Source organism: Gasterosteus aculeatus, chromosome 7 (assembly GCF_964276395.1).
Source record: "Gasterosteus aculeatus chromosome 7, fGasAcu3.hap1.1, whole genome shotgun sequence".
NCBI classification, from domain to species: domain Eukaryota; kingdom Metazoa; phylum Chordata; class Actinopteri; order Perciformes; family Gasterosteidae; genus Gasterosteus; species Gasterosteus aculeatus.
The window spans coordinates 12,288,470-12,302,142 of record NC_135694.1 but is presented as its reverse complement, the minus strand read 5'-3'; the positions used below and the strand labels follow the sequence as shown (position 1 = coordinate 12,302,142).

Sequence of the window (13,673 nt, the reverse complement as noted above, 5' to 3'; positions counted from 1 at the left end):
AAAAGAAGGACATAACAGTAAGTTAGATGATATAACACATAATATATGTTGCTGGTGTTCAGAGTGCTTGGCATAAATCAGGACGAAAATATTGATACTTTCAGTACCATTTTAAAAATGGACTAGCGGTGCGTCTGATCTCAAGTAATAAACACAGGAGAGAAATTTGAAGTTAAATGAGACGTAGAAACTGGATCAAGATTATGTTTGTTTTTTTCTCACTTGGGAAAAGCTTACTTGATATTTGTGCAACTGACTACTGCAAGTTCTTCGAATCTGCTACTCTTTCATTTGGAAAAACTGAGTTACTGAAGTACCATTTAAGGCACTTTTTTGATAAAAAAAATAATTACTACACACTTACATTACATTTTTGAAATAGTAAAGGCTCTCTCTGCACGTACATACCCTGGACAGTAGTTAGTAATTCACAATGTATAATGATGGTAGTTAGGAGAAGAAGGAAGACGATTTGTGTGGAAATAAACAATGATACACTTGTTTGCCTCTCTGTGTATCACCAATACATTCCTGGTCTTCTGCTTTGTTTCTTTTCCAGAACAGTCAATCAAAATGTTCATCCGAGGCCGGCCAATAACCATGTACATCCCCTCCAACATCCAGAACTATGAAGACCTGAAGATGGAGCCCCCCTCTGAGAGACTGGAGTTGGACTGGGTGTATCCTTCGAGAACGTCACAGCAGTGTTCAGCCTCTTCTTTATATTCAGGACAGTTATATTTCAATCCAAATACACTTGTAGGAATTTGAACACTGCTTCATTCAGGCATAACTATTTATATTGCAAAGTTGGTTCAATTCAATTCAATTCATTTTATTTTATATAGCCCAAAATTGCAAATTACGAATTTGCCTCAGAGGGCTTTACAGTCTGTACACATACGACATCCTCTGTCCCGAAACCCACCATCGGCACAGGAAAAACTCCCCAAAAAATGAAAAAACCCTTCCAAGCTGCTGCCTTAGTAGATGGCCGGAACGATTCGGCGTGTTTCCGTTGTTTTTTATTTGGCTTCTACATATTCTACAAACAGCGACCGACTTATTTAGAACACCTCCGTGTTTGCAAAAACCAAAATGATTAATCGATTCAGTGAATGAATCGTTACACCCCTACTTGTAGGGCAATAAGGTGTTACAAGCTCTTTAAGATACGACGGTGCCTCACCAGCAAGTGCCTTGTAGGTGAGGAGAAGTACCTTAAAATCTATTCTTGATTTAACAGGGAGCCAGTGCAGAGAAGTTAATACAGGAGTGATATGATCCCTTTTCTTAGTTCTTGTTAATACACGTGCTGCAGCATTCTGAATCAACTGGAGAGGCTTAAGAGATTTACAAGAGCAGCCTGATAACAAAGAATTACAGTAATGTAGTCTGGAAGTGACAAACGCATGAACTCATTTTTCTGCATCACTTTGAGATAGGAAGTTCCTGATTTTTGATATGTTACGTAGATGAAAATAGGCAGTCCTTGAAGTCTTCTTTATATAGATAGATAGATAGATAGATAGAGATACTTTATTGATCCCTCAAGAGGGACATTTTGGTATCACAGCAGCATGTACAGGGAAGAAAATAGAATAAAAAGATACACATTATATACAATATAATAAGATAGAAATATTAAATTATTAAATTAAATAAAATAAACTAAAACTGAAACAAAAGAATAACCTTCCAAAAGAGACAATAATACTAATTTGTAAAAGGAGAAGAGGAAGAGCAGCAACATCACAGCAGTACAGGGTTGTTATTGTCATTATTTAGCCAGGGATGATTTATTGTAAAGTGTTACTGCACTGGGCAGGAATGACCTCCTGTATCGGTCCTTGTGACAGCAGAGCTGAAGGAGTCTGTTGGAGAACGTGCTCCGCTGTCCCTGTAGCAGGTGGTGGGGGGGGGGGGGGGGGGGTGGTCAGGATTATTTAATATGGATAACAGTTTCTTCAGTGACCTCCCCTCCAACACCTTTTCCAAGCTGTCCTGTTTGCAGCCAATGATGGAGCCAGCCTTCTAACAAGTTTGTTAAGTCTGTTGGTGTCACCGGCTCCAATGCTGCTCCCCCAGCAGACCACGGCGAAGTACAAAGCACTGGCCACAACATCCCCTTCCTGTAGGTTGATGTCTGTAGGTTGATGTCTGTCTTCCAGTTCAGTCTGTTGTCGATGGAGACACCCAGGTACTTGTAGTCCTCGACCATGGCCACCTCCTCTCCCATTCTGGGAGCGGAGCCGTCGCCTTCCTCCCGAAGTCGACCACCATCTCTCTGGTCTTGGCCACGTTCAGGAGCAGGTGATTTCTGCCCGCCGACACCACAAAGTCCTCCACTACTGCCCTGTACTCCTCCTCCCGTCCATCTCCTATACACCCTACCACTGCAGAGTCATCAGAGAATTTCTGCAGATGGCAGGACTCCGAGTTATACTGAAAGTCAGTGGTATATAAGGTGAACAGGAATGGAGACAGAACAGTTCCCTGTGGAGCTCCAGTACCACTGACAACTGTATCAGACAGCACGCTGCCCAGTCGGACAAACGGTGGCCTGCCTGTCAGGTAGTCAGTGATCCAGGAGACGGTGGACGAGTCCACCCCCACCACCCGCAGCTTCTCACTCAGCAGCAGTGGTTGGATGGTGTTGAAGGCACTGGAGAAATCAAAGAAGGTTATTCTCACAGAGCCACCCTTTCCATCCAGGTGCGACTGGGCATATTGATATGCTATGATATTTGATATGCGAGTTGAAGGTCATATCCTGGTCGAAGAGAACTCCCAGATTCCTGACGATGCTGCTGGGTACCAGAGCAATTCCATCCACAAAAACTGTATCACGTGACAGCTGGCTTCGAAGGCGCTCTGGGCCTATCAAGATAACTTCTGTTTTTTCTGAGTTTAGCATCAGGAAAGTTGGTTCCTTGGACTCCATTCTGCCGCAGGATAGACCAGGGGCTGTGATGCCGAGCCGAGATGAGGCATATTGCCCCCTTTGGGAGTCCAGAAACTGGTGGTGGTGGTAGAGAATAAGTTAAGCTCCAATCTCCTGATATGCCAGGTTCTGCTGTAGATTGGAGGTGTCAGGGGTGGTTCGCCTTTGGTGCGTGCTGAAATGACAACTGACCGCAAAAGAGCGGAGAACAGTTTTTAACGTTTGCCAGCCCTGATACAATTGGTTTACGGTAACGGCACCCACGTCTGGTTGGCTGGTATTACCCGCCCCTAATCAGCTGGCCGTGCGCCCCCAGGAAGAGAGGAGGCCACCAGGGAACGGCACAGCCACAAACCAGTCTTCCTGACTGAATTTTCGCCTGAGCTTCATTTAGAGAATGCTAATATCCCTGTGTGCTCTTTTCCTGCATTCAACTGTCTGTATTGAAAATATCCCTGTAATTGTTCAGTATGTGTTCGGGCACAATAAAAGTTTGTTGTGAAGCTGGAGGAGACATTTCAGGGAGAGGCCGTTCAACCGAAATCAGATGTTGACATTCGGATAGTTGATAATGATCTAGTTTCCATTGTTGGGTGAATTGTTGATGTAATGCACCATGATTGACACAAATGTCTCCTTGACCCTGCCCTACCAGCTATGGTTACCGGGGCCGCGACTGCCGGGACAACCTGTACTTCCTTCCATCGGGCGAGGCAGTGTTCTTCATCGCCTGCGTTGTCGTGCTTTACCACATCAACAACCGCACTCAACGGCACTATGACAAGCACACCGATTGCGTCCGCTGGTTAGTTAAAGAGGTTTTATATTGTATGCATAGAAGGATACAATCAAATTAAACACACGTCTGCATGGAAGAGCTGGTCCAAATGCATTTAGCCTGGTGTAGCCTAAGGGTCTACACCAGGGGTCCCAAACCCATGGGCCATGGACTGGTACCGGTCCACAGGCCACTTTGTACTTGGTAAAACTTTTTCATTTAACTTTTTTTCTGAACATATTGCCCCTATCCGCCACACCTTCAAGACCGGGCGTGAAATATTTTTTAACATGAATTCGGTCCGTGAGTCAAAAAGGTTGGGGACCCCTGGTCTACACAGCCTGTGTTACCTTGTTTATATCGTCCAAAGCATAAGGGGAAGGAATGCAGTCGGTGGGGAAAGTTCAAACACCAAAATTATTTTTAAGAAATCAGAAAAACTGTATGAATGACTCAGTGAAAATGAGTACCTTTGGTTTTAAACAGCCTATCACTACTTAAGTTGGGTGGCCACATCTTTATTTCAACACAAACCGTTATCTTTCCCCAATCTTACTAAGTAGTTTTGCTGAAATTCTCACCCTTAACCACCTGCCTAAAATTGTCCATATGTATCTGTCCCATGTGATCACCTTATTTTACACCATCATATCGGTAACATAGAACAACCAAATATTTTTCTCCAACTTTTTTGAAGACCAAAATCAGAGCTAAGAGGAGAGGGACTGTGTTATCTGATGTACAAATAGGAAACCATGTTCTCACACATTTACTATTGCTAGATTTTAATATTTCAGATGCTACAGCTTATTTCACTGCTAACAAAAACATGGGGTCTTTGTTGGATGGAGCTGATTGCAAACTTCCTCCACTGTAACTGAATGGAGCCCTTTGACTTGTGGTAGTATATAGTTTTGGAGAACAGAACCAGAAGATGTCTCACTGCATGAATACGTTACAGACTGCCTTTTTTAATACAAGTGTCCTCATTATTTTGACATGGTGGATACAATTACATGAATGTAAATGAATGTTACTTGAATAGATTTTTGTCCAAAAGCCTTTTATTTATTTGGTTAAATACTGTTCTTCCTGCAGTCTGACGCTCCACCCTGACAAGGTGCGCATGGCGTCTGGCCAGACAGCAGGCGTGGATAAAGACGGCAAGGTAAGTGCTGCTGGGACACCAGTGCTCCGATTGACTACATATACCATGTTCATATTTCTATATACTGTGTTTCTGTTTGCTACATGCCACAACTCAGACATCTCATGTAACCCTAGTAACAGCCCTGCAGGTATACAGTCTTTTTCTCCATTTTATTTTTCAACTGCATATGACCAGTCAGCAACATTCTAAAAGAGCAGTTTCATTTATTTTTCTCCAAAGAAAAGTGGTCGCAGTAGCTGTTTAAGACAGATGGAGGTAAATTGTGTGTGTGTCTGCTTCCATTAGCCCCTGCATCCTTGCGTTCACATTTGGGACTCCACCACCCTGGTCACCCTCCAGCAGATCGGCCTGGGAGCCTTCCAGAGGGGAGTTGGATGCGTTGCCTTTTCCTTTGCTGTGAGTAGATTTCTATTCCAGCCGCAGCGAGACCCAGGTCTTTATTTGAAATAGACTATTTCCCCCATTCCCCAGCGAATGCAGCGCCATTACCTTTCCTCATTCATTCAGTTTGTTGGACGGTTCTACGGCACTAAACTTATCAGTACAACAGAACCACACAACTGTTTTGTTTATTAAGCGGCTGATAAAACATGCCACGGAAATGTTGTTTTTCTTTTTAGAAATTCATTCTAGTTACTTTTCTCTGCTGGTGGATGTGTTGGGTTTCATGGTGCTGCTTGGGTGGCCACATTTCCAGAGTTGAGTTATTCTGTAATACATTCATTATTAAAAAAGCTCTGCCCAACCTCCCAAAACTTTACTTATGTCATTCCTATGGACAGTTGTGTTGGGACGATGTTTTAGCAGATTTTCTGTGATTTTGTTTCGACCCGAGGTGGTGTTCACATAATTTCTCCCTGTCAGGGATTATTGTATTCGATTTTTCTGACACCCCAAGAATACAGCACTATTGATGATAGCTTAAAGTAGATGAACAACTACAGTATTCAGAGTGAGCAGCTGAACGGTGAGTATCACATGACTAGTCAATTAGCAGTATGAAACTTACATTACACAGAGTTTACAGAGTTTATTCGTTCCCGATGTCATCTCCAGGACTCTGGCGCGTTCTTGTGTGTGATCGACGACTCTAATGAACACATGCTGTCGGTTTGGGACTGCAACAAGGGGACCAGGCACGCAGAGGTCAAGGTGAGGAACTACCAGGAGTGCACTAAGCTAACAGGCCTATGAATAAAGAATGATACCGCTTATTATCTCCAGCTTTATTCAGAAGGAAAACCTTTTTTAACCTTCCTCACAATGAGTTGCATTCATCTTAGTTGACTACTAACACCAATATAATTATATTGGTCAAATGCACAAAATAACACAATTGAGAAAATATGGTGACAGAAAGACAGTGTCACCCAAACTGCATGGGAAGAACATAGAGTAAATACATCTGTAGAGGGTAGACTGGAGGGTGTGAGGTGAGAAATCAAAGGTCTCCCTTGAAAGTAGCCTTACCTCGTCAAAATAAAGGCAACTTTAACCTTAGTTTATATTACTGGTGAAGAAATAAATCAATATGACACATGAAAACCCTTTGCATTTTGAGAATTGCCTGAAATAAAATCACCAACATCTAAAATCAAACCTACGTGAAAGCCCAGTGTGGTTTGCCAAATCGCAAGGTTCAACATCTTTTTTTGATCGTCTGATACTGTTGAATCCGACTAACACCACCCAGAAAAGAGTGAGTGAAATTTAGGTGATGCTCGGGCGGAAAAGGTTCGTTATTTCCTCCTTCCAGACAAGCTATCATGACATGGTACAAATGGATTTATTAAGTTGTCCAGTTTCATATATGTAACAACAATTTGTCCAGCTGTGTCTATGTACGTACAGTATGTGTGCGTAGTGCAGTAGTGGCAATGCATAGGTGGGTGTTGTGTATCATGTCACATCAGGATTTGAATGGGCTGAACGTCTGTTTTGTGGAATGTATCCAGTGTGGATCAGCGTGGAAAGGCGCCTCAGTGCTGACCGATACTGTATAAACAAACCAGTACATCCAACAGGAACCAGATAATTATACCTCCCCACCCCCACCCTATAGCAGTGGAATAGTCCACATGCCCTTTACGGCTCAGCCATGAATGGAGCTTTTTGTATGGAATTGATGCTTCTGTACAATGAACTAAAGGAGGCTTAAAAACTCGTATCAACCTTTAGTGTACGTGTTACAGCTGATTCAATCAATATGACTGTGAGTCATGTGACAATGTGATGCATAGTGATGGATAATTAATGAATTCATGAATAATAATTAATGCATAATTGTATGGTAATTCCTCTTTCACCACACACTTCATTTGATCCATTGCTAATATAAGAATATTGATGTGCAGGTTTAAATATATGCATCAAGTTTATTAAGTTCTTAAGTAATCAATATTTAATATGACAAATGACTCACAGGACTGTGAAATATTAGTCAAATGTAAAGAGTTGATGATAGAGATGACAATTATGACTTGAATGCGACTGACCTCATGGGTCAAAGCTTTTTAGCCTCTTTTATCTCTGTTTTTGTTTTAGGAGGCACAACATTACATCTCCGCCTTTTTCCAGACGTTGTGACATAGACTTGATTCACACAGTTGTCAATAAACATCATCATGCTAACAGCAGGTTTGTGTGCGTGTTGTCTGTCCAGAACACCAACGAGGCGGTGTTCTGCGTGGAGTTTAACTCCAACGACAGCACCAACATCATCACCTGTGGCAAGTCCCACGTCTACTTTTGGACACTGAGTGCGGGACAGTTCACCAAGAAGCAAGGCATCTTTGGGGTGAGACACAGTCTGGTGTACCTGTCCATTTAGTATCCCACATTATTGTAGTAGAGTATGAGTAAGTACTACAAGTTGAAGCTAGTATCTTCCTCAGTTTGTGGCTAAAAAGGGAAGTAAAGAGGACAAAGAGATCAAAAATAGTGCAAATATTATCAAATGTCAAATAGAAATGTGTAGTAGAGTAAAGCAAATATGTATCAACTGTACTAACAATGGATCAATGATTGTTCTACAAACAATCTTTTTTTCAGAAATACAAGAAGCCCAAGTTCATCCAGTGCTTTGTGTTCAGTCTGACCGGCGACGTTCTGACTGGAGACTCTGAGGGAAACATCCTCACGTGGGGCAAATCAGCTGCAGATGTCAAAACGCTCGGTAAAGGAGCCAAAGGTCAGTACTGTACATCAATATAAACCTTAAGGCGAAATGCCAATATGTAAAAAGCTCATTTAAACTTGGAAGAATCCATAATAATCATTATTATGCAATTAATGACCATCATTAATAATATTGCCAAAGTAACATTCTTTTGGTACCCATACGTTCTGACAAAGTGGCTTTATTTACCCACAGAGACCTTTCAGATCATGCGACAGACACGAGCCCATGAAGGCAGCGTGTTCACCCTGTGCAGCCTGCAAGGAGGCGCTGTGCTCAGCGGAGGAGGGAAGGACCGCAAGATCATCCGCTGGAGCGCCGACCTGGCACCCGAAAGAGAGTGTGAGGTGAACCTCAGCTGTGTGTGTGTGCATGTGTGTGAGGCGGGTGTTTGAGGGCTCCTGTGAAGTTGCATTTCAATTACGCTTGTTGATTAATGTGATCATTTATCCAGATTCCAGAAAATTATGGAGCGGTCCGTACCATTTCAGATGTGGATGGAGAGGAGCTACTAGTTGGTACAACCCGTAACGCCATCCTGAGAGGCACCTTCTCTGATGGATTTGTGGCCATAGTACAGGTACACCAATAACACTAATAAAACAACACACAGAACACGCAGAAAACACACACAGAAGTTTAAAGCACTGCTCGTGTTTCCTAGAAGCTACAGAGATCACTACACCTCAAAAGGCTGTGGCGAGGATGAACAACATAGGATATGAAAAGCTCAATCTTAATAAAGTTAATACAAGGAATTGTGAACCTTGAGAAAACATTTCACGTAACTAATACATATAAACGATAATTCATAATATTATGCGTTAGTGCTATTTTGGTAATGTAATAAAACATGTGATTCGAGACGTCAAAATGCAAGATTTGAAGTTCAGAGGCTACCCATTAGCTTTCTGATCCAACGGCTGAAGCTAATACATCTGTGTAAGTGACGGTTACGCCAGAGCTTAACAGTGTGTAACTGAGGGGTGAAGGGTGAAGAGTAGGCACTGCAGGTCCATGTGTATGCACAATACTAGAGCGGTGGGCGCGAACTAGCCAGCTGGGGCAAGCTCACATGCGCCAACAGGCCGGTTATTTCAACAAGCATAGATTACAACACACACAGAGACTTCTTTCTCTTCTCAGGTAACCATTACTCATCTATATCTCTACACTAACAATAGTTGTTTGCTGCTACATTAATGATCTGTGCTATGTTTACTTTGCGAGTGTTTGAGGAAAACCGTCTAAACGTCCATCAATTGTTGTGAAGAACTGGTACAGATACCTTTCTTTAATCCCACCTGTGTTTTCTGGTAATATATTACAAAGTACAATGTATTTTACCATATACATTATGGTGGCAGTGATATCTACAATAGCACATTCGCGTATCATCAAGACATTTTCATTTCTACTTTCTACTTCATTTCTAGACATTTCAACATTTCTACATTGTGTGTGTGTGTGTGTGTATGTGTGTGTGTGTGTGCGTCTCAGGGTCACATGGATGAGATGTGGGGGCTTGCCACACACCCCTCTCAGAACATCTTCATCACCTGCGGCCATGACAGACAGGTGTGTTTGTGGAAGACAGAGGAACACAAGCTGGACTGGTGCATCACACTGGAGGTAAGAGGACCCATTCATTCTGAGTCCCCTTCAGCTCACTGGTAGAAACGCGTTGATACTTGTGATTTCCGTGCATACACATGTACAGTTTACTGGTCCTGTGTGTCTGACAGGAGTACGGCTTGTGTGCTGACTTCTGCCCCAATGGGTCAGTGGTTTCAGTCGGCCTTAGCACAGGAAGGTAATACAGCATAACAAAGCACTATTACACACAGATGTAATACATCATACATAAACATTCTTTACCAAACGCTTTGCTATATGAAAATCATGTTAAAAATCAATAAATGCAGTATATTTAATAACAGAGACATTTTAAAGGATACTTTTGGGAAATATGTTAAGTCTCTAGGAGTGAGATGTTCAGACGGTGAGAGCTCAGAGAGCTTTGTAATAATTCTCTGTGGGTCCATCACTATGGATCACATTGTCACATGACATCATATTGATTTAATCAGCTGTAACACGTACACTAAAGGTTGATATCAAAGGACAGAGGACATCTACAGCCTCTGCCATGTGACTAATGCCTCTGTCCGACCAACAGGTGGATGGTTCTTGACCTGCTGACCAGAGAGGTGGTCTCTGAGTCCATTGATGGGAACGAGCAGCTGTCAGTCATGAGATACTCACCAGGTCAGCGCTCTCTATTGTGGAACTGCTCATGAAAGATCATAATCTAGGATTGAAGAGCAGGCCCAGGTTTGATCAGCCTGAACTAACAGTTTGGTGCACTTAATGAAAAGATCTTGTTCACATATATTTTAAATCTTTTTTTTCAGTATTTTTCCAAGATGATTCTATTTTCCAATTTTATCATCTCACATTGATTTTTGTAAAACTTGATTTGTATCTACTAACTCACTTAATGACCTGATTCTGAAAATGTTGTGAAAATCCCCCTTAACGCATGAATGGCCTCTTGTGTTCCCAGACGGCAGCTTTTTAGCTGTTGGATCCCATGACAACTTTATCTACATCTACAATGTGACTGAGAGCGGCCGGCGGTATACTCGCTTTGGGAAATGTAACGTGAGTTTATTATCAAATCCTTAAATGTTCCCTGGGATTTTTCCCATAATCCAGTCGGACCTCCTGTGAGTGCTTTTTGTTGTGTTCAGCAGTGGTGTATATCCCTGTTTGTGCTAACCACTCAGTTCTTCTTCAACAAAGAAAAGTATGTCACCAGATTTAAGGTGTAAGTCAGTTGAGTCTCTTTTTTCCCTTGCTGATAACGTTGTCCTCTTTGCCTCAAAGCTCCAATAGAAACAAATCAATTAACAGACACAATGGTGTTGGTTTTACTCCCATATCTGAAAAGAATATTCATTGGAATTGTGTGTTTTTATGCAAATAGATTAATGAAACAAAGCACACTGACATGACACTGACTTCAGATTAAATTGATTGATTCAAATAATCTCCAGGACATTGGGGAATAGAAATAGTCTATATTGGAATTTATCTGGTGCTATGACAAAACAAAACGGATCGAAATCAGCCAATACAGAAAAAGATGATCGGCAATCCATGTCGGCAACAACACATTATGATGGGGAATCTCTGAAGGTTACTTTTGATTCTGGAAAAAATCAGACACAAGTGAGGACATTTATTAATCTATTATCAATAGCAGCCAAACCCTTCACTAAATCTCTGAGAAGGTATGAACGTATTGTTGTTGGAAAGTATAGATTAACACCTTTTTTATCCTCTCACATTGATTTCACAGTTGGTTCATAGAACATCATGTGACACTGCCTTTGCTTATCTATCCAATCAGGGCCACTCCAGCTTCATAACTCACCTGGATTGGTCCAAAGATGGAAAGTACATCATGTCCAATTCAGGCGACTATGAGATCCTTTACTGTAAGTGAACAACTATCATTTAGTAAGTGAATCCTCAGGCAGCCTGACAATCTACTGTTGTGACTGTGAATCTTCTCCTCACAGGGGACGTAGCAGCAGGGTGTAAACTGCTGAGGAATCGCTTTGAGAGTAAAGACAGGGAATGGGCCTCTTATACGTGTGTGCTGGGCTTCCATGTCATGGGTGAGAAACTCAAGCGCTCCATCTTCACGTTGGAGTTATTGCATCCTGTCGCACTGCTGACCTGTGCTGCTGTGGTGTTCCAGGTGTGTGGTTGGAGGGCTCTGATGGCACGGACATCAATGCGCTGTGTCGCTCCCACAGTGAAAGGATGGTGGCCGTGGCTGACGACTTCTGTAAAGTCCACCTCTTCCAGTACCCCTGTCCCAAACCCAAGGTACACCTCACTTGGTGAATAGGTCGGCTGTTCCTTCCACGTTGGATATGTATCGCTCTGTAACTTAACATCCAGAGGAGGCACTTGTTTTGCACCACATGATGACAGTTATATCTGGCAGCCTTTTATTCTCTGACACCATCAGTAAATTGTGAGTACTGACTCCTTGATGCGGGATAATTTAAGTAATAATGTAGGGGTGCTTTGTGTAACTTTCAGAAAACCAGTGTTATTATTGGCACTGGTGGCTGTTAACCGAACTGTAGTGAGCGTTACTCGCATTCCAAAAAGGCCAGCGAGCCTCCTGCATTTAACAAAACAGTAACGTGACTTTACGTTGCAGTCGTATATCATATTTGGGATAGGGTTACTATCTGAAATGATGCTATGTTTCATTTCGACCACGGGCTCCAATTACTTTAATAGCTAACGCTTATAAAAAATAAATACCAGATCCATGTTGAGCGGCTACGGTACAGTTAGCTAGGTGACTTAAGCGTAGCTTACAATTAGCTCGTTGCGTACCTTAAATTGGTCTTGGCTTGTAAAAAAGCACGTGCGTAGGGGAAGTGAAGAGTAGTGAGGAGCTCTGCAGCGTGCACAAACGTCCCGTGCTGTGGATTTCTATTTCTTTCTTTTCTTTTGGGGATTGTCTTCCTTCTCATTGAAATTGGTTTATGGGCCGCTTTAGGCAACCAAGAAAGTCCGAAAAATATTTTTAATGATTTTAATAACGTTATAATCTAAACTGAATAGTTACATTCAGCATGACTTTCTATGGCACACATTTGACAAACAAGAGCTAAAGTAAACACAAAGGTGTGTCCTCACTGATCCCCCCCCCCTTGCTGAAGATTACTGCGTGTTCATACAGAGTGGCCTCTCATTCCCTCTCTAGGCGCCGAGCCACAAGTACGAGGGCCACGGCAGCCACGTCACCAACGTCTGCTTCACCCACAGCGACTCCCACCTCCTCTCCATGGGCGGGAAGGACACCTGCATCCTCCAGTGGAGGGTGATCAGAGGCGGGCCTGGCGACAGCAGGGAGAAGCTGGCCTCCACCTCCACCAGCTCCCCGGAGCCCGCCACCAGCTAGGAGGGACGTTGCGTTATAAACAGAGAGGGGCGGGGGGAGGCGCGTCAGACGGTAGACGGCAGCCACAGTTATGGGCTTTGCGGTGCCACTGCTGCCATAGTTTCATACTGATTGTGTAGAGGGATCATCTCCGGGAGGCAGGTCCACATTAGATTTACTTGTAGTCATGTGAAAGTGGACTGTGGGATTCCTCCATCGCTCTGATGACACGTGGTGAGGTCATGTGGTGTAGTTATCTGTGACAAGACCTCTATGGTGACAGGCTTTGGTTTCAGTGAACATTCCTGTGTTTTAGTCCACCTCGTTTACCAAACTTACCAAAGTGCTGCATCGCAGCCTTTAAAGATGTGTACATAATGTTTTTACTACTCTTTGTTTGGTTGACATCTCAGCTGACAGTGAACTGTTTTTTTTCATGCTTGCATCAGACAAACTGTGACAAACATTTTCCAATGAAATCATTTATTAGCATCTCTGACTAATTAATTCTTCCAACAGCAGATTAATACACTTGATAATGATTACTTAAGTCTATTTTTATGTTTGTAAGACGACATTTGGGAATGCAATCAATAAATAACGGAAAAGTGTATTGAGTGTGAATTG

The 13,673-nt window shown here is 42.6% G+C and overlaps 1 protein-coding gene across 2 annotated transcripts in view; it reads left to right on the top strand.

Annotated features, from left to right (window-relative positions):
* The window catches only part of eml3 (EMAP like 3), a 40,422-nt gene extending 26,765 nt beyond the window's left edge, over positions 1-13,657 (top strand). For both annotated transcript variants that reach the window (XM_040181409.2, XM_040181408.2), the window contains 17 exons: positions 560-680; positions 3,600-3,749; positions 4,821-4,890; positions 5,179-5,289; positions 5,950-6,045; positions 7,556-7,690; positions 7,945-8,083; positions 8,267-8,418; positions 8,526-8,651; positions 9,572-9,703; positions 9,817-9,884; positions 10,251-10,339; positions 10,638-10,735; positions 11,487-11,574; positions 11,659-11,757; positions 11,841-11,971; positions 12,870-13,657. In XM_040181409.2, coding sequence (XP_040037343.2) covers positions 560-680; positions 3,600-3,749; positions 4,821-4,890; positions 5,179-5,289; positions 5,950-6,045; positions 7,556-7,690; positions 7,945-8,083; positions 8,267-8,418; positions 8,526-8,651; positions 9,572-9,703; positions 9,817-9,884; positions 10,251-10,339; positions 10,638-10,735; positions 11,487-11,574; positions 11,659-11,757; positions 11,841-11,971; positions 12,870-13,067 — 2,003 coding nt within the window. In that variant the 3' untranslated portion in view covers positions 13,068-13,657. The remainder of the gene's footprint in view (positions 1-559; positions 681-3,599; positions 3,750-4,820; positions 4,891-5,178; positions 5,290-5,949; positions 6,046-7,555; positions 7,691-7,944; positions 8,084-8,266; positions 8,419-8,525; positions 8,652-9,571; positions 9,704-9,816; positions 9,885-10,250; positions 10,340-10,637; positions 10,736-11,486; positions 11,575-11,658; positions 11,758-11,840; positions 11,972-12,869) is intronic.
* The last annotated feature ends 16 nt before the right edge of the window (positions 13,658-13,673 follow it).